Source organism: Poeciliopsis prolifica, unplaced genomic scaffold (assembly GCF_027474105.1).
Source record: "Poeciliopsis prolifica strain line A6 unplaced genomic scaffold, Auburn_PproV2 SCAFFOLD012, whole genome shotgun sequence".
Taxonomy (NCBI): domain Eukaryota; kingdom Metazoa; phylum Chordata; class Actinopteri; order Cyprinodontiformes; family Poeciliidae; genus Poeciliopsis; species Poeciliopsis prolifica.
Genome location: NW_026562387.1, coordinates 8,624,930 through 8,647,889, shown reverse-complemented (window position 1 = coordinate 8,647,889; position 22,960 = coordinate 8,624,930). Strand labels below are relative to the sequence as shown.

At 38.2% G+C, this 22,960-nt stretch overlaps 1 protein-coding gene across 3 annotated transcripts in view; it reads left to right on the top strand.

The window, feature by feature from the left end:
• sema5a (sema domain, seven thrombospondin repeats (type 1 and type 1-like), transmembrane domain (TM) and short cytoplasmic domain, (semaphorin) 5A) overlaps positions 1 to 22,654 on the top strand; it is a 138,448-nt gene extending 115,794 nt beyond the window's left edge. Inside the window, exons 17-23 of one of the 3 annotated variants that reach the window (XR_008606471.1) lie at positions 9,791 to 10,000; positions 13,005 to 13,175; positions 13,383 to 13,538; positions 16,228 to 16,272; positions 16,945 to 17,156; positions 19,850 to 20,091; positions 21,227 to 21,318. Coding sequence is in view for 2 of the 3 variants with exons in the window: in XM_055037520.1 (XP_054893495.1) it covers positions 9,791 to 10,000; positions 13,005 to 13,175; positions 13,383 to 13,538; positions 16,228 to 16,272; positions 16,945 to 17,156; positions 21,227 to 21,346 (914 nt within the window). In the remaining variant the exon portion in view is untranslated. Of the gene's footprint in view, positions 1 to 9,790; positions 10,001 to 13,004; positions 13,176 to 13,382; positions 13,539 to 16,227; positions 16,273 to 16,944; positions 17,157 to 19,849 lie in introns of all 3 variants that reach the window. The other 2 variants (XM_055037520.1, XM_055037521.1) reach the window with 2 other exon arrangements.
• Positions 22,655 to 22,960: the final 306 nt, after the last annotated feature.

Here is a 22,960-nt window from a genome sequence, read left to right as displayed (position 1 = left end):
AGCATATTCCCATTTACACTCATACATTACCCTTAAGGTGCCGTTATCTTTGAAGGTTAATTCTTAAGTCAACGCCTAGCATAATATAAAAATAAACTAAACATTAAGACCAACGGGATGCAATTATTTAACACCTTATAAATTGAACAATAACATATTATATGAATGACAATGAAGTAACTTATGAAATCCACAATTAAAAGAAAAAGACTGGCTGAGAAGGAAATACATGAGTAATAAAATAAAATGATAATAAAATTGTTTTAATATCTAGATTGTTTTCAAACAATGTTTGAAAACTTTTTGGAAAAAACTCAATCTGTTTTACTTTATATTTTATGAAGAGGCTGTGTGCATTTTGCCGTGACACTATATGATTTTATATTTACTGACAGGAGATTATAACAGACATAATTTTGTTGATTAGTCACCGTATTTGTTTTTCTTTTGTTTTTGTGTCTGTGACATTCTTGAAATGTCTTACGTCAATTTCAAATTCAAAACTGTAGCTTCACAACAACAATGAGAGATAATGTTGGATATATTAATAATCATCTACCTGTAGATAGCATACAGATTAAATTCACCCTTCTCCTATTTGATGAAATCATGTATTTGTACATCATTATTTAGTCTCTATTAAAAATAGATATCAAGTGTCATTTATACTGTTGGTAACTGCTCCGCGAAGAATAAATTATTCTATTTATTTCACACCTCTTGTCTTCAAAACATACTCCTGCTGAATTTGCTGAATAAATATTCAAAATATTCATTCAGCCTAGTTTTATGATGAACTAGTAGTAGCAAACCCTGAGAATTATGTGTATTCATCCCAGCAGCTCATCATTTGCATGTGACAAAAACAGAGGCAGACACACAAGGGGGCAAAAGAAAGCAGAGAAAAGAAGAAAGGCATTTTTGTTGAAGGCTGTGAGTTTGTAATTTTCCTGGTGAGTGTCGATGAATGATGTCTTCATTTATTTATTTTTTTCTCAGGAAGAAACAGTGGTGTGTCAGCAGCCTGATGTGTTTTGTTTCAGCTGATCTGGTACCAAGGCCAGGGTCCTCTTATGGCTGTGAGATTAGTTTCTCCTGTGCGGATGTCATGAGCAGAGATTAGACATCCGACGGTACTTAGAGGCGACTCTGACAGATGACTGCTGTTCCACTACCCTTATTGTTTGTCTGTCATTCAGCTGCACTCCAGCCTCCTTTTTCTGTGGTATTGCTATGTTTCTAAGTCAAGACCTGTGGACCTTCTTGAAATTATACAGTATGTGGTACCTCTCTCTGTAGTAAACTACCACAAATAAAATTCATGACAATGTGTTTTGGTGTCAACTTGTTTCAAACAGAGGATGTAAGGACACCAATAAGGGTAAATCTGTGGGGAGATTGCATTATGCTCAACCCTTTAATGACATGGCATCCATCCATCCCTTGTGGCACTCTTTGTAAAAAGTCTTAAAATTCCTAAAATATCCACATCTTTATCGAAGTAACATAATCTCACTCTAGCAAAGTTTGAAAAGTTTAAAAGCAAAGTTATTCCATCGGGTTGGGGAAAAATTCATGTTAACAAATATGTATTATTTCTTAAAACTGTATGTCATGTCTATGGACACATGGGCTAGAAGTCAATACTTTGCACAGTCGTCATTCACTATTCTAACTGAGCTCTCTCTGCTTCTTGGAGAGTTCATGACGAGGGAAGGATCTTTCACCTCCTCGCTTTGCAGATGATCACGTTTAATATAGTAGGATAGGAATGATTTTCTGCTATGACATTACAACATACAGTTTCCATGTATAGACCATCTAAAAGTTGCTATAGAGATTTATTAATATCAATGAGCCACTCTTGTGTCTAAAGAGAAATGTACAGCGACCATTGGCTACAGGTAAATGGAGTTTAAATCCATGACACCTGACACTGTTCAATATTTGCTCTAACCAGTCATTTACAATTGTGGTGATGCATCAGAGTCCTTTCAAGTGGAACAGAAACCCCAATGTGACAGTAAGAGAGACTGCACTGAACTAAAAAAAGCCTACAGTAAAACCGGTGTTTGCTCGTTGAAAATGCGTTTCGAGCAAAGCAAGTTGTGATGCATTCAGCTTAATGAAGATCAGGAAGTATTTTTGGTGCACAATCTGACTGGGAGATGCTTTCTACCTTTGTCTCATCTGACTTTGGTTCACTTTGTGATCATCACCCCACAGCAAACCATGAATATCTGTTCTCACAAAGCGACAGTGGGTTGGATGTTTGTTCAGTCGAAGCAAGTCTACTTTGAAGAACAAAGTCCAGTTATTTTTACCTCCTCTTTCAAACACAACATGTACCCAAAAGTACATCTATTACTGCCATCAGTGTCATCTGTTGTTGCATTGGGAAGAGAAACAGAGGCTGAGTTCCCTCCTCCTGGTATTGTCAGTTCACGTAAACAACAAAGAAATCCTAACTTGTTTGCTAAGAACCAAGGAACATTTGTTCTGTTTGACGTTTGGGCATAATAGATCAATGCAACAATGTACATATACTTCTTTTTCATATTAAATAAAAATATTAAAAAAATGGAAGAATAGTACTTTTTTTTACCTTCAGCATACTTTTTCTTTTTGTCCTTAGAATGAAACAGTAAGTACATTGTTTCATATTGAAGTCAGATTCTTTAAAAAAAGTGGCCTGAAGGTACAATGTTAAAGTACGAGAATCCTTTTATCTGTAAGATTCAAAGTTTCTAAGAATACCTTTAAATCGAGGATCAAAAGGAATTTCTTTTGATGTATTTTTTAGAAAGTAGGTATTTGAAAAAATTAGGATTGTACCACTGCCAACTGTAGTTTTTGCCTGAAGCCAAAATAACAAGAATTTCATGATGTCTTACTATATTTTGTTTCTATATTTGACTTGACACAGCACAGGTATGTCAACATAGTTTGTGAATAGATTGTGAATTTATTCCAGATACAAGCACTTCATTTGGACTTTGCAGTGAGATTTTCCTGAGTTCCCAGTCCAAACCTAAAATGCCACAAGAGTTCTCCCTCTTAGATTATCATCTGGAAGGCATAAAGCAGGTGAATGAAAGCACATTGTCAGATTTGCTAAGAATGTGCTTGGTAACTTATGAGGATATCGGACCTGAGACAAATCGGTAAATGTTTCAGAACTCCCTGAGCTTTTGCTGATTTTAGAACTCATTCTCATTTAGCTTTTTCACTAAATAGTAGGAAAGTGAGTGGGGTGGATCAAATATTTGGATCCAGAAAATATCTGTTCCAGGCATATTATAGCTGCAACGATGTGATGATCGGTGGCAGCCCATTCCTAGCTTAGTGCTGTGCAGTGCAAACAATCCTCTGCAGATTTCCAGACCGAATGATGCCAGACAGCAAGCTCCTTGATGAGTAACAGGAAAATCTTTTTGATGACTGTACTGGACTCCATGGAGAGCCTCCACCTTGTTGAACCTTCTTGTTTAGCAGTCCATGTCAAGCCCAAATTTCCAGCAGATGTTAATCCCAAAAAATCTGAAGCAGCTGACCCTTTCTTTTACTTTTCCTGCTATATAGATGCCAACCTCCCCTCACCCCAACCTGAGCCTCAAGCCTGCTCCTCAGTTTTGCTGACGTTGAGCAGATGTTTTTTCTCCTTACACCTCAATGTCAGAGCTCACACCTCCACCCTGTAAGCAGACTCTGCTCAGTTTGTGATGATCGTAGGCAATGTTGGAGCTGTGCATGCAGTTTCGTCACTTATCCAATTCCAGAAAACAGACTATGGCATCCTCATAACCAACACATTGTTCTCACTCGTTTCTATGCAGTAACATATATTTTGATCATGCATATTAGTCTGTGAATTGTTAAACTGTGGTTGTATAGTGTAGGTTTACTGCAAACAATCTTTACAGTTTCTCCTGATTGTTTTGACTTTGCATTGTGTAACCTGTAAGATGATGGCGTGTGTTTCCCATTAAAATCTCATGAGCTATACTTTATTCATGTCTTCTATTGAAGCTGGAAAGTTGCAGTGGAGCAAACTCCACGTGTCACCTTGCCGCAGGAACTTAGACCGTGCATGCACTCAGATGGTGATGCAGAAAATGGCTAAATGGGTTTTTTATGTTGGTTTGCAGCCAGGTTCGTTTTTCATTCCGTTCACCAAATTGGACACAAATTAGAAAATTGATTAGTCCCAGGGTATTTTTCACGGAGAATATTTGATCAATAGGATTAATTTCACTTCGATTTGGCCCAAAACTAGAAGTGATTTTTGATGTATCCTTCATTATGGGGACAGTGTCACACCTGAATGCATTTCTTGAAAACCATACTCATAAGTCTAATGTTTTATTTCAGAGGTTTTAATATGCAGCTATGCCTCCAGTGTAAAAAAAAATAAATAAATAAAATTGAGGCCGTCAGCTTAATGCATTAACGGTTTTGCGATCAAACTTCTATGAAAGCATGCAAAGTGTCTGATTAGAAAGGTTACCAAGGGTTACATCCATTATCTCTGTTCAAGGCTTTAGTTTTAGTTAATACACTTAAAACAGGCCTGCCTTGTTGTCATGAGAACATGCAGTCTATGGAAGTGAACCAATTTAGCTTTCGTGAATAGAAAATAAACTCTGAAAAAATGTTATGTGAAAAACAGCTCTAAAGTTTATCTAACTGATGTTTTGCATTATGAAAAGCAGTAGTACTCTGCAGACTTAAACCAATTTGTTGAAAGTGTCTAATCGTTCACACTGTTCCTAAAATCCTGTACCTTTGAGTTTTAGCTCATTAAAATTGTAATGAGCTAAAACTCATTAAAACTGTTTAATGATTTTAAACAAGAAAGTGTGTGGTGATTGTTTAATAATTTAATACATTATTTTGCTTAGTTTTTTGTTGGATTTGTATCATCTAATTCTTGTGTGTGATTTCTCTTTTTCTTTATCTTTTAGATAGATTCAGATTCTGGGATTGTTGATGGCTTCTTGCACTGAAATATTAAGTTATTAAAGTAACATTTGATTTGAAGTATGTCCTCACAGAAATGTAAAGACATATAACCTTAGAAAATTAAGTCTATTGGACTTTCCTCGTGTAAATTTAATTATTGCAAACACAGCTCTTACTGTTGTGGCAATAATTTTTTGAAGGTGTATACTCCATAATTTAAATTTTACACCACCAACTCTATGACTCATGCAATTGATAGGAATATTCAATCACACCAATTTAAAATGCATAATGTCCCCATATTTCATGAAATATGTAATATAGGGACATAATGTCATGTACCCATATTACATATGTCCACATATTCAGCCATGAGGTCCATGATTACAAAGCAGCAGTATATTCAGTGTTTGTTGATGCTGCGTTAAGTAATTTTCCCTATAGTTTATTACTGAGATTGTAATGAACAGTTGTAGTATATGGGACTCCTTTCCTTGTAATACAATCCAATACAGCCAGTGTAGCTTTGGACTGCATTAAATAAACAGATGTTCCCATAAAGTGGTCGATGACCAGGCTATTTGTGTTTCCGCGCATGTCTCTGGGGGCCCTCATGAATTTTCACGGTTGTTTTATTTTGCACTCTGACAAACCTTGTTTGGGTGAAATCTCCTGGGAGAGCTGCTTTGGACAGCACAAAAAATACTGTCAGGTTGTGCAACTGCAAACAGCCCGAACCCCCTAATTTTCACGAGATGTAACATTGGCACTTTCACACATGCATGTTGGAAGAAATTGGTTCGTCCACAGGGGGACATTGATGATCTCAAAGGTAAAGTAAAAAGGGGAGGACAAGTAATGGCAAGCCAACATGTGGTGTGGAATGTAAGACATCTTTTGTAGACATGTTTTTTTCTCTCTCAGTGTGATCTTTTATTATTTTTTGTTGATGAAACTTGCTCTCTGCTGAAAGTGGTGATTTTGCTACTTCACTGTCTCTCACTTCCACTTGTTTTAGAAGCAGAGATGGTTTACAAATGTAATTTCATCTTGGTGTTCATCTAATTTTTTTTCTGTTTTCATGTTTCTGATTGTTATATACAGTACACAAGATTGCACAGTTTTGTGCATTGATGTTGCCCTCATTTAATCCACCTCTCTGCAGTAAGGTGGGTTTTGGGCTTTTGTTTTTATTCTGCCTGTGAGCTGGATGTGATGTGATTGGTTAGGTGTTTTGATGTTGTACTCTTCCTGAATCTAGCTGATCAGTGGAGTGAGGATTAATTGCTTTCAGCTGTGTCTGGTTCTTGGTGGATCAATAGATCTAGATTTGATATTTTTAAAGAAAAGGCTCCTGCTGTTTGTTTTGGGAGTAAAGGGAGCAACTTAATATGTAAAGTACTTCAAAGCAACCTTAAAGGGGAGCTGCTAACGTCTGACAGGAGCATGAAGCGAGACAAGAATACAGCTGTGGTCAGCGATGAAAAAAGTGAGGCAAATAGAGTTATATCAGGTAGCTCTGTATCAAAGAATTAAAACAAGTACTTTTAGACCATAAAATATGTGATAAGAAGATTGTGAATTGCTAACTGCAATGAAAGTTTTTTGGTGTTTAATCAGAATTTACAGAAATTCTTGTGAATTATTACACGGTTAAGAAAATTGTGAAGCATGAGCTCTGATCAACGAGAAATAGAGGCCAGGACTGACTTTCGCTGTATGCAGTTATGTTCATGCTCAACATGTACTTTGATGCTTTCAAAGCAGAACATTTCCCTCTGCAAAAACAAAACAATGTCACTGCATTTAGAGGGATTAAAGGAAAGTGTTGCTTCAAAAAAAATTATTTTTCTTTTTTGAAAGGAAATTATTTAGAGTGGAAAAAGTATGAAATATACCAAAAGATTTTGTCTCACCCCTGAACAGTCTTGTTTTAGGCAAGGCAAGTTTACTTAGTGTATTTGCATACACCTGTCAATCCAAAGTACTTTCTATGCCATTTACTCAAAAGAGGAAAAGAAAACAGCAAAAAGAAACACATAGCAAAATATTAATGAAGGTCTTGTTACACTTCTAATTTATTTTGAAAGTAGCAAATAAAAATAGAAGAACACTTATGCTGTAGCATAAGTGGAAATGGATAAAACGGGAAAAAAACACAGAGTTCAATTTGCTGAAGCAATTGACAACATAATTGTTATAATTATGAGGACAATATCAATAATTAAAAACTGTATCCTCTTACAAAAACTTTGGATTAATCCAGTTAAGTTGCTACATACTGTCTTCACAGCAGAATATAAGCGTTCCCTGAATGATGTCAGATCATCAGATCATCGGAAAGATTATTTATTTTGTGTGTTTTCCCCTAATTTTTCACCTAGCTTCTCCAATAAGAAAATTCTAAAGATTTCCTAGTACCATTAGTTTTCATAGAAGTTGCATCACAAGTCTGATAACACACAATGAGCATCCAGCGTAAGAACAGTAATTTATTTTAACATTTATTTCTTTATCTTGGCAGCCTGAGTAGAAACCTAAGTGCAGTTTTTGTTGTACCTGAGGGATGCAGCTTCAAGATTGGTAAAAGAGCCAATCTCACCTTAATGTGTTTCCGTAAAACAAGCTCCATTGTTGTTTTTCTTCTTCTCCTTATTTCAATTTTATGCCATCCTCTGACTGATACTGTTGCTGACGTACAAACAATATTGTCACAAATTTCCGGCTGTCCAGAGACTCATAAAAGCCCCTACTAGAAGATGCAGCTGACAAAATGTACGTCATCAGCCAGACAGTAGAGCAGAAGATGAAGAATTGTCTGCTTATATTTGTTCCAATAAATCTTTATGTAAAGATCATGTCCACATTTGAGAAGACTGTTCATAATTCACTCCATTGCCTTCAGAGAGGTGGTCTAGTCTTTCAGATCCCAGAGGGCTCGATAAAGAGCACAGGTCAAAGTGGAAGTTGGGACTGTCCATTCCACTGCCTCCTCAGAATCGATAAAAAGCAAGGGGCCCTGGAGTCCTCAGTGTGCTTGTCAGCGCTCAAGGCAGCGTGATGCCAGGTTAGCTGGCCTGTGCACCGGCAAGGTCAGCCACAGTTATGAAGAGGTCGTGGATTTGCGCCGGGTAAACACATTGTCCTCTCCCTGAGAATACAAAGCAGAAGTGCAGTGATAACTGTCAGTGAAAAGAGCACGTTGACGAAACAGCAAGGCCAGGTTGGAGGACGGGGAAAGGAGTTGAGACAGAAAATACGGAGCACGTTAATAACGCCAAAGAAAGAAGGAGAATGATGGGGATAAAAAGAGGCAACAAGGAAGCTAAGTAAGACGGTGACTGAATGTAGTAAAGGAAAGATTAACAAGAATCTGGATGGTTTTTTTTTTCTGTCCTTTTGAACAGCGGGTGAATTATATTCCCACTCTTACTAAAAAGGAAGCAGCGCAGATGCAAAGGGTGAATATCCACCTTGAAACACATCAGCAAAGTTCAGTGAGGAGAGGGATTCATCAGAGACATGCATGGACAGTAATTCTCTTTGCCTAGAGGGGATTCTCATTGAGTCAAACAGAAGGATTCCCTCATTTCGGTCAACATAAAAAGCTATTCCTCTCTGATGATCCTGATGTCTGCCTCTGAACACAGAGCTGATTAATGCATGCAGTGATTACAGTTTAATTGAAAGTACGTTTTTGGATTTCATCTAAAAACTCACAGCCTGACTGATTTCAGATGAGAGATCTCTGATTAGACAACTGATGTCATCCATCTCTAGAATGAAAACAAATGAAAAGAAATACATTACGGATCACATTTTTGACACAAAGTATATCGTGAAAACCTCATACGGCCCTGCGAGTAGTGAACAGTTGGATCGGGGGAAAAAGTGAGAGCATGCTCAGTCGGGTTTAATTAGACTGATCAGAGGAGAGGAACCGTAATGACTTTGCTGTTGACACAAACTGGAATATCTTAAAAAGGGAATGTTGTGGAAGATGAACAAATACAAATCTTACATGTCAAAATAAGCAGCTCAAACATCTTTATATATATTCTTTTAAATGTAATTACGTTTTTTTGTTGTTGTTGTTTTTCAGTCAATTTGGTATATTCCTCGAATCACCCTCAACTTTTGCAAAACAGTCATTTGTACAAACAGCAAAAAACCCCAGGGCTTACCTACAAAATCCAGTTTCTTTTTCAAAATCCTCGGCCCATTTCTCAAAAGTAAATATCTATCATTGAACACGTCAGTGCTTCAGAATGACATGTTCTTGTTTCACTGTGTTTAAATAACAGTCAAATTGAAATATAGCAGTGTAATGTGGAGGGATGTTGTCATGTAAACTATGACCAACATTTTGATGACAATTGTTGTAAGTTGTAAGCTAGTCTTGTAATTTGTCAAAAGCATTTATTTGTTATGTGTGTGAAAAGATATTTTGTCTGTTCAAAGCAAATTTGCATGTTTGGTAGAATTCAGGTCTTGAAATGGGTGGATTATCTTGTGTTCTTTCCATTATATGACGATTTTCATTTATATTTTATTCTTAAATAATTCAAACACCCACGGTTACTTTTTTTAATGACAACTTGCTTTACAGATACATTAAAAAAACATCAAAAAGTAGCACCTCTTACTCTTTCACCACAGACTGATGGATATTCTATCTGGTCAAATGCACACAACGCTGCCTAGAATAGAGTGAAATGTTAAAAATCCAATTACATTTCTTTCAAATGATTCATTATGGTGAGACACACTCTGTCCTGGAATTTAAGCATCTCATTATTAGTCTTGTACAAATCTCTGTACCTCGCAGGTGAAGTTCTTCGTCTGGGGAGAATCTCTGGCCACACTGTGAATGGTGGCTGGTCCTCCTGGAGTTCCTGGTCTCAGTGTAGCAGAGACTGTAGCCGAGGCATTCGGAGCAGAAAGAGGACCTGCAGCAGCCCAGAGCCGCGGTACGGAGGTCAAACCTGCCTAGGCCCAGCACAGGAATTTCAGGAGTGTAACATCACGCCCTGTCCAGGTAGGGCATGTTCAAATATTAAGCGCATGTGCTTAATATTGTGCTTCATATTTGAACAATATGAAGCACAATATTAATTGAAACACTTCTCATTAACGTTTTCTGTTGAATCACTTAGTACTACTGTACTAGACATTGGAAAGAAAGCAATTTTTAAAAATTAGACATAGTTTTACTGTTTTTTACGCATTAAAAACATATTATGATGATGCCCTGCTGGAAGCTAAATCTCTATCCCACTGTCAAGTGTCTCTTTTTTTACACTGTGATGCTAATAGACTCTTACACTGAATCTTTTTTATATAGGTATTAGATTACAGAGAGACTACTAGATACTTCGGAAACAATGCATCCATTTCCTACCTTTTCACAATGATGCACTAAAAATTGTGAAAAAAGTTCAAAGCATTGCTATACTTATTCAGATCATTTTGTGCATTTCTTGCTCAATTAGCTTTATCATCTGAGAGGTACGTCGCTTAGAATAAAAAAATCCAAGCGGGCACAGAGAGAGAGAGTAGAAGATTCACAAAGATAAGAACAAATACAAGAGCAGTAATCAATAAAATGGCAAATTCTCTTTTCACTCTTTTTTCACTCTAAAAAAACACAGACCTCCCACTGCATTGAAGCTGCATGTTCTTTCTTCTTCTTGATTAATGGATAAAGAACAGTGACAGATGACCTACAGAACCATTAAAAACCACAGAAGAAATCAGATGCAGATAAAAGGTGTGACGGAGACCCCGATTTAGACCATGAATCAAGGAGACAATCCCTCTGGCTCTCTTGTATGTAATTACTATTGCTGTGTAATTATGTTGCCAGCCATGGGAAGACCTTATTCTGTTGTGAAAAGCCCCAAGACAATGTATTTTCAACAGTCATCTGACAGAAGAAGAAGAGGGGAGCTTTCTAATTAAAAGAATACCCGCTCTGACGAGGGAAGTAAGCTCTCTGAATGGAAATCCAGTACTTAGTTTAGCATTAAGCCCACCTGGTGTTCAGCTCGGCCACTGAAAAAGCCAGTGCAACGTTGTCTCAAATTTTTACCAATCAAGCGTTGTGAGGAACAGCGGGTTTGATCGGTTGCTGTTTTGTCCTCCTCACCCCTCAATCAATCTGTCTTTATGACTTGTTCAAGGTTGTATGGAAACAAAACAAACACTATCCTGAAAGTCCATCTGCACCGCTTTAATTAATTCAGTAAAACTCACCCCAGCATCTTGAGTTTGTATTTTATGAATGAGGCTGTTGTCAGGTTGGGAGGATGATTTGGGGCAGATCAAAGAGCGGTTCATCCACGCAGACTGCACCGCTCCAGGAGAACATGAACATGAACATGCTTTGATTTTCTTCTGTGCAGCATCTCTGCCTTAATACAAGTATTATACCTATTCTTGGATGTTGACTATGATGATACTACAGTTACTGTGTGTTGATGAACAACTCCATGCTCCTGTCCCCCAAAGGGGCCAGCTTAACCCAGCTTGGATAGCAATGAATACTAATGTGCTCTCAATTAGCACCCCTCTGAAAGTGAGATATTATTTTGAGGCTGGCAGGCTGTGCTGGTAGACCAATTGTAAACCTCCCATGACTAATCCACATCTTTTTTTTTTTTTAATGTGTTAGTTTGCTGTGCAAGAGGGGGAAGGCAAAGAAAAGGTGCCATTCTTTCCTCTCATCCACTCTGGAAACAAATGAATCCATGTTTTAACTGCGTCTGCCTCTCCGATGAGGCGATACATCATCGAGGGCTAAGAATCGACTTTTGTGTCACTCTGCAATAGAGAAATTACACTGAGATGACAAAAAGCTTCGGCAACTTCAATTACCCATTTAGTGCCCCCAGCCATCCTTGAGTCTTTAAAAGGAGTTGAGACGAGGGTTTCAGGCTGGTGTTAAACAAATGATTGGGAAGGGATATTTACCTTTGCTGAGGCTCGTGTGAAAGCTTTCCACATATTTGTGCCCCCTTTTCTCTTTTTATTTGACTCACGTAAATGCATGTTTGTTTGCATCTCTGGGTGTCATCAATATAAACATATGTCTACACAGTAATGTGCTTCTGGATACTTGTCTTTGCTAATGACTTGGAAAACTTTATAGGCTAGAAAATGCTTTAAAGGTGATGTAACACCTACACTTTCTGAATATAAAAACCGCACTCGCATTCAACTAAACTCATCATTGGCGTGAGAAATGTTATATTAGTTCTGGGCTTTCAATTATATTTTTTTAAAATATTTTTTTGGGCAGAGGGTTTAAGGGTGTTGTGGATATACAGCCTGCTTTTAAAAAGCAAGAGTTCAGTCAATGGGATTAAGGATGCATTTAATCCCAAAGGACTGCCATTTGCAAATATGAGCTAAAATATTTATTTAATAAATACACAACACTAATTTAATGTGTCTCAGCTATTACACCTGGACCTTTAACAAGGACCTGGCCGTAATGGCTGTTTTATCACTCTTATCAGGAGTGGCAGAGTTGATTTAAATATGCTGAGGATCCTGCTTTCGAGCACAGTACAGCTAGATGTGGAGTAGTGAAGCATTTAGAAGGATTCTCCTATCTTTTTTAACTCATCCACATTGTGCAGTAAACCCCTGGTATGATAAAAGAGGCCACCATTGCGCTTCTTGAACGGCCCTGATGTTAGCCCCATCAAAGATGGAGGGACTGGACTTGGAAGCTTAGAAACCAAGCAATTTTAAATTTAATTTAAACTTGATGATTTTTCAGAGCAAAATAACAGCAGTCCAATGTCATGCCAGGACCTTGTCAATGACAACATATTTGTGCCTACGAACGGAACCAAATCAAATTACTTAGTTTCCGCTCAAAATAGCTAGGTCTGAAAAACCATTTAGTCTGAAAATGACTTACTAAAATTGACTGTTTCATCCTGTTCTGTATTCATTACCAAAGGGAAACCTATTCATTTGAGTAAATCACTCAATCTTTCAGTGTTAAGTATTTATAAAACCTCTGGTTTCAGTGGATGGCAGTTGGTCCTGCTGGTCATCATGGTCTAAGTGCTCTGTGACGTGTGGAGGAGGACACTACATGAGGACGAGGACGTGCAGCAACCCTCCACCGGCCTACGGTGGAGACATCTGCCTGGGACTGCACACCGAGGAAGCACTTTGCAACACACAGGCTTGTCCAGGTACACACAAGCATTTCTGCCTCTAAGTGAAAAACTTGAGAGAGCTCCGATGCAGGCAAGGCTCCTTCCCCGGTCTATTGTTTTTCTTTCATTTTTCTCAGCCTCTCGAAGGGTGTTCATGCATCACTAATATACACAAAGTCATTCAGTGTGGTGCAGACTCACACTCAGGAGGTTGTGAGACAAGCTGCCATTGCTGTTTTCCAGAGAGCTGGTCCAGCTGGTCTGAGTGGTCCCACTGTGACTCCAGCGGCGCCCAGTTGCGAGTGCGTCACTGCAATGTTCTTTTCCCCACTGGAAACCAGTGCTCAGGAAACAGCAGCGAGACCAGACCCTGCTCCCCAGACTCCAACTTCATACCAGGTGATGACACACACATACTCGGACATACTGCCACTTTGTGATATCACTCATGCATGATTTAACGCACATTCTTGGGACTGCAAGGAGCATACTAGCACAGTGGTAATTCTGTTTGTTTTCAAGAATCCTGTGATAATTAAGTGTATTATTGATTTCTCGAAGGGAGGTTGTAGCATGTTAGAGGTCAGGTTGAGAGATATTTCTGCCTTTTGGGTTAAATTAAAAGCATTCTGAAGAACAACTCCCGAGTCTAGGGTGTGATCACACTGTGGGTGAGCTCTGCTGTTTTAGTACCGCAGTGAAAGCTCTATTTTTTTTCTCAAACTGGAGAAATTATTCTTTGGTTATGTTGCTACACGTAAAAGGAGAAGTTTTTCTGTTTCCATGACAGACTTACCTTTGTTGCATAGTGAGTGGGAGCCTTTCTAGTGTTGTCACTATCATAAATTTAGAGTCACTCTAAAGTCAGTGTAATAAGCAAAGATAGGAGCAAGTAGTGCAGGAAGAAAACAAGTCCTCACTGTTAACAAACTGACCCCAGAGGAAGATTTATACAGTAAAGAAAGCAAAACCTTGGAAGAGTAAATTCAGTTTCTTTCTGCAGAAGGCAAATGTTTTTCGTCTCTCTTTGTAACTCACATCATACCAGAGAGACTTTGTTAGATCACTTTTATTGGTGAACATCGTCACGCAATATGAATGATTTTGGTCTCAAGCACCATCCCACTGCAATGAAACTGGTCGGGATGGTAAGATTGAAAGAGGGATGAGAAGAATGAAAATGAGACCTAAAGTGAGATGAAAAGGATGCGTCAAATGAAAATGAGTCATGTATGAGGCTGATGAGTGGGATGAAAAAAAGAGGTTGTGAAGAGGGATGAGGAAGTTGAAAAGCATAAAAATAGAATGTCAAGTGGGATGGGAAGAGAAAAGAGGAAATGAAGATGGGTGAGAAAATTTGTAAGATGAGATAAGGAAGATAGGGAGGCCTTGTTGGCCTTGTTCCCGAGCATAGTAATATATTAATTACTTTTAGGCGTTAGAATATTTACTTTGAGCCCCATTTTGTTAGTAGTGGAAAATGTTACATGTAATTATTCACTCCATTAAATGAGGGAGTGTATTACTGGGCAGCTATGAAAGGACCTACGCTTTAAATAAAGCCTCTTTTCTGCACCAGAAATCTTGATGTTTTAGAAGATGTAATTATTTTACTGGCATCATTTACACAGAAGAGCAGTTAACCTCTTTGAACAAACAATAGTTGGCGCACGATGTGAGTAGTACAAAGCATAAAAAGACGCAAGTAATTCATTCACTGAGGGACAGGACAGCATATGTTTTCTTCAGCCTAATTTTCTTATATCCAAACTGCTACTTCTCTGTAAGCCAATTTTTAATCCGTTTCATCTTGTAGTTTCAGCTTTTTGTCCAGGTTCAGTAAAATTTGATTCCAAAAAATAATCATTTATTGATGCTCAAAACAAAGTTTGATGAAAAAAAAAAAAGATTTTTTAACGCTGAATGTTTAATTGGTGTAGATATTTTCTACTTCAGAGGCAGCTTTTGTCAATTTGTTCACAGTCGGGTCTCTTTATTATTGCAACTATACTTTTGCTATGCAAAATCTGTGGGATCCCCCTGCTGCCGGTCCAATCACGATTGACAATGCAGAAATGGATTCCAACTGGTAGCTGAGAGCAAACCTGCTGTTCATGAAACCATCTTATTTTTCCTTTCATCAGAACTTTGAGGCTTTTAATTTTCACAAGAAAAACTGAGAGCTTTTCGGATCCTTTTCTGCTTTCCTTATGTTTTAGTGTGACTTGGTTATAGGTGGCTGGAGCAACACATCAGCAATAAATGTTAATTGTCCACAGAGAAATGTACAACCGAGCAACTTTTTTCTGTTTGTTAAATCTATATTGGCTGCTTATGACAAAGAGCGGGACAAGTTAAGGAACATAATCAAATTTAATCATGACGATAAGCTCCATTATATACTGCACACACCCTCCTGTCTTTCTCACACTGTTAGTATTGATATCGGCTCATGCAGGCATCTCCTTATTGACAGTCAGTAATGCTAGACACAGAAAAGAATTGATCTCTGCATCTCTGCTAAGCAAGGATCATCAAAGCTCCTGCTTTCAAGACAGCATGCTTGAGCTTCACATAATGCAACTGAGATACCAACTTATTGAAAAGCAATTAGGTTTTTTTTTTTTTTTTTTTTTTTTTGCTTAGGTATTTTTGCTGTAATTCGAGTAACACAAACTTTAGATGAGGAAAGTAATTATGCGACAGAACAGACATTTAACTGAACCCTGTATTTGTAACCTTTCTGTATTAATTAAATAGGATATAATGCTCATTAGGAAATTCTACAGAATTACCCATCTACCTTTTTATAACCCCATTCATCCCTTTTTATTGGAAAGATAGTCCATTAGGGTTCATTACCAATGTCCTGTACTACTTATTCTAATGGGAACTGATACTTTTGTAAACCACTCGAGGTGCCACAGCCTTGATTAGCTTTTGAAGTTTTAATGATTTTCTACGTCATATTCAACACGTTTTTATGCTTACCTTCAGGAGAAAGAGCTGTTGGTGATAAAAACAAGAATGTGCAGAGGTGTTGTTGGTGCTAACGCTGCTGCTTTGTTGCTTTCGTCTTCTCCTTTAGAAGTCTCCATCGCACGCTCCAGTCAGGAGGAGAGGCGCTGTGGAGGTAATTCTCATCCCTATGTGTGAGTGTGACAGACAGAAAGAAGGAGAAAGGGTATAGCATCTGGCATTTCACATATTATTGGTAAAAAGAGACTCTCTCCGTCTTGTAGAACTTTGTTCGAGTTTTCAAGAAATGTGCTTTGCAAAGCTGTTGGAGGCTTTACATTCTCCCATTTCCTTATTTTTTTTTAGGAAAGCTACAGTAAGTGTATCATCTATATGCAGTGTATATCTGTTTTACTTAGTTTTCAGGATGTGCTGCACAGCTGCTGCATGTAGAGTGAATTTTATCAGACTGGTTACATCAAAAATTGCCCAATTTTGAATTTGTACTTTTCATCTCAACACAATTTTGAATGCGGCCTTTAAAGATAGAAACCAAAATCTCACACCGTCTCAGATGTTAAACATAATGTCAAAAGACAAGTCAGAGACTTGACCCAGACCCGGTGTATAAAGAGTTGACCTTAACTCAGTTTGTGTCGACAGGTTCACTATCATGAATACAATTTCAAAAAGAGGAAAAGGAAGTTATAAATATTAATAGCCCCTTTTTAAGCAGGTTTTATTGTTGAAGTGCCTCTTATTACATCAATAACTATCTCAGTGGATGAATTATTTCACAACAACCTGTTTTAGCCTCATGCTTATACCTCCCCATTCCGCCTTTCAGATTTCAACCTTTTCCACATGATCGCAGTGGGTCTCAGCAGCTCCATTCTTGGTTGCCTGGTCACGCTGCTCGTCTACTCCTACTGCCAGCGCTACCAGCAGCAGTCCCACGATGCCACGGTCATCCACCCCATCTCTGCCGCCCCGCTCAATACCAGCATCACCAACCACATCAACAAACTGGACAAGTACGACACCGTGGAAGCCATCAAGGTCTGTAGACAGACATGCTCTTGGTTCACCCTGAGTCACAATATGACAAATGTTCACATATGCAGAGGAAAAGATCTGTTTTGGTCTAATCAGTGAATGCTAAACACCCCCTTTGAGTCAGTGAGCGCTACCTCTACCACGAGTGTCAGCTGTGATTAAATACTCTCTTCACTGACTGTCACTGTCTCACCCCTTCTTGTCACTTGCTGATACTCTCTGCTAACGTTACGGGTAGGCAGTGATGCGTTCATCTTCTCTACGTCTGTCTCAGTGTGTGAATCTGTTCTGTTCCTGGAGTGCTACACTGCTTTCTCTTAAAGTCCTAATGCAATTAGTTGTATGACATTAAATATAATGAGCAAAGGTGACCTGTGGCTAGATCAGCTTTTTGGGTTGTGATTGCATCCTAAAGTGCAGAGTGTCAGATGTATCAGGGCCAGTTGGAGTGGTCCAGCTCGTCTCCTGGCACAAATAGCCTCTTATCCACTGACACATTCAGGCTGTTTGGCCAGAAATGGGCTGGTGATTAGTGCTTCTCCACAGGCACTCCACGCTCAAGCTAGGGCTTTAGCTGTGATACAGAAGTGAAGTGTCTCTGTTTTTACCCACAAAACTGGTCTTAGAATCAATGGATCTTGTCAAACTTTTGCCAATTAAACAAATGTTTTCTTGACCAACTAAAACAGAAAAAGAACACATAATTAATTATGTTGGGGTTTTTTTTTCAAAGACACAACAAAATACATTTTAAAATAACCTTACAATGTGTGCTTTATGTTGGACCACTCTGTCTTCCCTAAAGTGAACGGTTTAGGGTGTAAGAGTAATGGGTTTAAGAGACACTGAGGTGCCAAGTATTTTAAGACAAAAAGTAATTTTTAAATCTTAAAAAGAACTGGGAGCCAGTGGAAAGAGGCTAGTTAAAAGTCAAGCAGCTACGTTTTGGTTTAACTGTGAACATGTTATGGACGTGTGGTTAACATCAGCAAGCAAATAGCACATTACAGAAGCCTAGTCAATTTGGGATACAAGCAAGAAGCACACATTTAAATTTAAAGTAGACAGAAGGTCCTAGGAACATTTTGCAGGTCTGTGCTTTTGTCCAAACATGGTGATTTCCCCACACCTTCAAAAATGAGGAAAACATTCCTCTGGCTAAACAGGCAATTTTATTCAGGTTTTTATTATAATTCACTTTATTCTATTTCTTTATAATTTTTTAAAATCTTTTTTAAATAAACATGCCAGGTTTGCATCTTACACATTACTTGAGACCCTAAACTCACAGAGGAAGTCGTGAGTATCAACGACATCAACTAAATAAATACTTTGATCTCTGTTTGCAAAAGCACTTCCCGAATATGAAAATGTTTTGTAGCCTTGTTAACGCCTGTGCAGTTCCTTTGGCTCGGAGCAAATCTCTGTGAATATAATTTCTTCAAGGGTTTGGAGACAGAGTTCATCTGTCATGCAATTAGAGTCAGGAGTATCAAGCATAATTCAGTTAGTGCAGTTGCAGATAGCAGCAGATATGAGTGGAGACAGTCAGTGTGAAGATGCAAAGAGAGCTGCATGACAAGTGAGTAATGAGTCATTTTCCAACATCACATTTTGCCTCCAACTCTCAATCAGAGAGCCTAAACAACCTTATGTTGCGGTGAAGTTTCAACTAATAAGTATGAAACACCATTATATGCGCCCGTTTAGCCATTATGCAAGTAAATGATGAACAGAAGATGTAGTTTTGACTCAAGTTGTGTTATCATTTATCTGCACAAAAGTTAAACATCCTTCATTGAGGTTTGCTGGAGGATTTAATTGCATTTTACGGCACTTTGAACAAGAATTTGGCCTCATACAGATTTCTTCTGGTTTTGTTGATACTGAACAAAGCTAGGCTGCGTAAAGACAGCATGCAGTTGTCAAGTGACAATTTAATTTATTAAGAGAAGACCAATCTGGCTCACTATGAAAAAGTAATTTCCCGTAAACCTAATGATTGGTTTTGCCACCTTTAGTGGTTGCAATTCTTGTCACTTGTTTGTGATAACTGGCACTGTGTCTTTGCAAAAGTCTCGAGTATCATCAAGATTTAGTTTGGTGAGTTTGCTTTTGTGTTCTTTTTATTCTATGGTAGTTATCTTCACCATTGCCATTGGATACCCATATTGCCCCGTCTCTTCCTGATTCTTGAATTATGAACCTCAATCTTTACTGTCCTCCTGGATGACTTGTCTCTGAGTTCTTGGTGCAAGAAATTTACTTTTGAACCCTTTTCACCCTAATAGACAACGTTGTTTCTCATCAGATCTTGAATTTCTTAATGTCGTTGTATAATATATTCCTCGTATACATTTTTAATGTACTTTATGATGTCAGAGAGGTTCTATTTAAGTTTACTTTAGATTTTGTGATTCTTCAAGCCCCATCTGTGGCAAGTAAAATCAGCTTTGAGAAAACATGGTCACATGTTCACAGTTAATCTGTATTTTATCAATGAGTTAAAACATTTCTGTGTTCCAGAATAACAAAAACAGAAGAAATTTCTAACAAGGATACTTTGTCACAGAATTGTATGTATAGTTAATTTTTCAAGGCTCCTATAAAAGGAGATATGGTATTTGCTTTCTTTTTCTTTTTTTCTTTTTTTTTTTTTTGAGGATGACTCTTGCCCGTTCCTTTCCTTCCTGCAGCCAGATGTGTCGGTACTCTTGCCTCTGGATGACCCTGCCATGCACCAGCCTCTCTCTGCTAACATGGGGGTGTCTATGCGTGGACTGGAGATTTTCTACTAACCAACCTCAACAACATCCCGCTTCTTGACTCCCCACTTCAAAACCCCGACAACTCTTTGACCCCCCTCATCCAGTACTACTTCCTGTTCCCAAACGAGTCCTGCCCTTGCACTTCCTGTGGCACTTCCTGTGTGTGGCAGGTTGGGAGTACAGCACTCTAGTTTCTCTTTTTCTGCTCAGACCTCCTTTCATCCTTCCATCATGGCTGCCTCCCTTCTCTCTCCCAGCTTGCGAGAAGGCAGTGTATCCCTCCCCTTTTGTGCTTACATTTGCATGTCTTTTTTTGTTTGTCCTTCATGTTATGCTGTATTTTTAATTGATCATTTAATTTGATGAGTTGAACAAGGATATACTGTTGAAATGTTGGCTTATTACCTTCCTCTGTTACCTCTCTATCACTAATGGCACATTACCATTCAGGCAAATTGTGTGTGCTGAACCAAAAACTCAAACTTAATCATTCTTAAGCCTATTATAATGTTTAAAGGATGAGGACACAGTTGATGATGATTCAAACAAGCATTCCTGCACAGCTGTTTAAAGTGGACACCTGCAGAGATACATAACCATCTTTGGTGCTGCAGGAGAGCTGATTGCTTTCCCTTTGTCTGCAAATCATATAATGGGAACGCAGCAAAATATGAGTTTTTTTGCTCAGCACACTTGTCGGAAACATCCATCAGCTGTAAATGCAGCATCATCAAGTGTTCAATTACGCCGCCCCAGGGGACTCCCATCACACTTCCCACTACAACAGACTGCATATGAACACATCTATTTGCCAAATTGTTGTACTGAGCAGCACATCAGAGGCTTGTTCCATGTTTACTGTGTCATGCAGGGACAGACAAGATGCCCCCGCCCGTCCCAATAGTTCTTCCTGATTGTTTAACAGAAATGTGACTCGCCTTTGATCGATTTTTATGGCTTTGATTGTCCTGGAGGACCGACAATCCAAGGGCCATAAAAACCGCTGATGCTGGGTATTAGAGATGACAGAGGTGGACATTCGGATGTGCATCAAAATAATTTAGCCCTGTGGTGACTTCTCATTTTTCCAGCCTGTTTGCAAATGCTCTGACCTTGCTCTGTGAAATGTATGTTCCATTCACTGAGCAGTCTTCCATTGATTTATGTTGCTCCTTTGGATTTACTTTTACCTTGCCATCTGGGCTGAATAATCACTTGATCCATATGTTGTGAAAAAATTGCCCATACTGACTCCTTTTCATTTCTCCTCTCCATCTATTTTTTTGTTCTTTTCTTTATTTGCAGGGCTTCAACAAAAACAATCTGATTCTGGAGGAAAGGAATAAGTACTTCAACCCACAGCTTGCTGGGAAGACTTATACCAATGCATATTTCTCCGACCTCAACACCTATGATGACTATTAACCCCAGACTTCTATAGTGGAGATCATTACCCCATTGTCCATCTTCACCATTTCCCCTTTCCTTGTGCTTTGTATTGAGATTTGTAACACCTTCTGTGGGATACTCCTATGGTGACACTCAGTGGCAGCTGGTATGTAATGAAAACACAAACACTGGTGTTACCAAGAGGGAAATGCCCACTTTCTCTCAGGTGCCTTGGGGTACACTTGGAAAAACCTGGACTCACCAAGAGAAATGGACAGTTGGATCTCCAATGCTGCGGATATTTTGGGGAGTGACATCCAATCTAATGTGTTTTTTTCCTGATGCCCCTAAGACAGACCTGTATTTGTAACGATGGCAAATGACCACAGATTCCTTTGCATGACTTCATCTGATGTGTTTGCTCTGCTGTTCCGTTGCAATTTGCATGATGGATCACATTCCGGGGTTCCAGAGACAGTCTAATGCTGTTATTGGCTGTGGGATTCGCATCAGAAGTCCTAAAACAAATAGTCTATAGGAATGGCCGGTGGTTTTTACCACTCACTACAATGGTAATGCCCTATCTGACAGTTGGAACAAAGTCCAACTCCAGTCGTAGATTCAGGATGTATATATTTGATGTCTGTGGTAAACATTGGTTGTTATTGTTTTATTTTATTTTTTTATTGTTTTGCTTTATTTCTTTTCTGTAGCTACAAAAAAATACAAGTTATAAATCTAAAAAAAAAGAATTATTTTTCCTTTTTTATGTTTTTGTACAGGAAATTACATTTGATGCCTATGTCTAGATTTTCTATGCTTTTATTCATTGTTTCAAGTGTGTAGAGTACATTTTAAAAATAAAAACAACATTGTATCCATATTTTGGCAATTATTTGGGAGTATTCATAGCAGTTTGCCTCAATTTATCATTGCCATAGTACTTTTTATAAATATTTTGTAAAAGAATAAGAAAAAAAACATTGTTTTTGAATTTTGATAGTGTTCACTATTTTGTTGACTTCTGAGTTATAAATGTGTTTGTGAAAGCAGAATGTTATTGGCATTAACTAAACAGATGGAGCATACATAGCAAGTACTGTTTCTCTGATTCTCAGCTTCAGTGCTACCCATGTACCGTTTGTTTTTTGTTTTTTTTATCTATTTGATTTCTTACGGTTCAGTTGCAACTAACTCTTTCTACATGTTTGCTTGTATTTTTGTGCATAAATTAAAATAGCTTCCTACAAAACTTGTCTACAGTGACTGACAGATTCAACAGTCTGTACTTCTTTTTGTAAAGCTTTGCTGGAAAATGGTCTAATAAATGCTTATTTTCATTTAGGTGAAGATACCGTCTTTGAAGATTGTGACCTAAAGCTTGTTCTATCAACTTCGGATTCTCGTAGTTCCTTGCAAAAATATTGATGCCTTTTAAACTTCCATCATGCACAGCCACAAATTGTGGCTTTTATGTGACAGACCAACGCAAACTTCACCCTAACTCAAATAACACAGGCTCAGTTTTATCAGATAGAGTGGCCCATTCTGTCAGGTTAAGTGGACAATTACATCTTCATTTGCCATATTCTATTCATGTTCAGATTATAGATAAATAAACTAATCCTGCAAATAAACAAATTCACATTT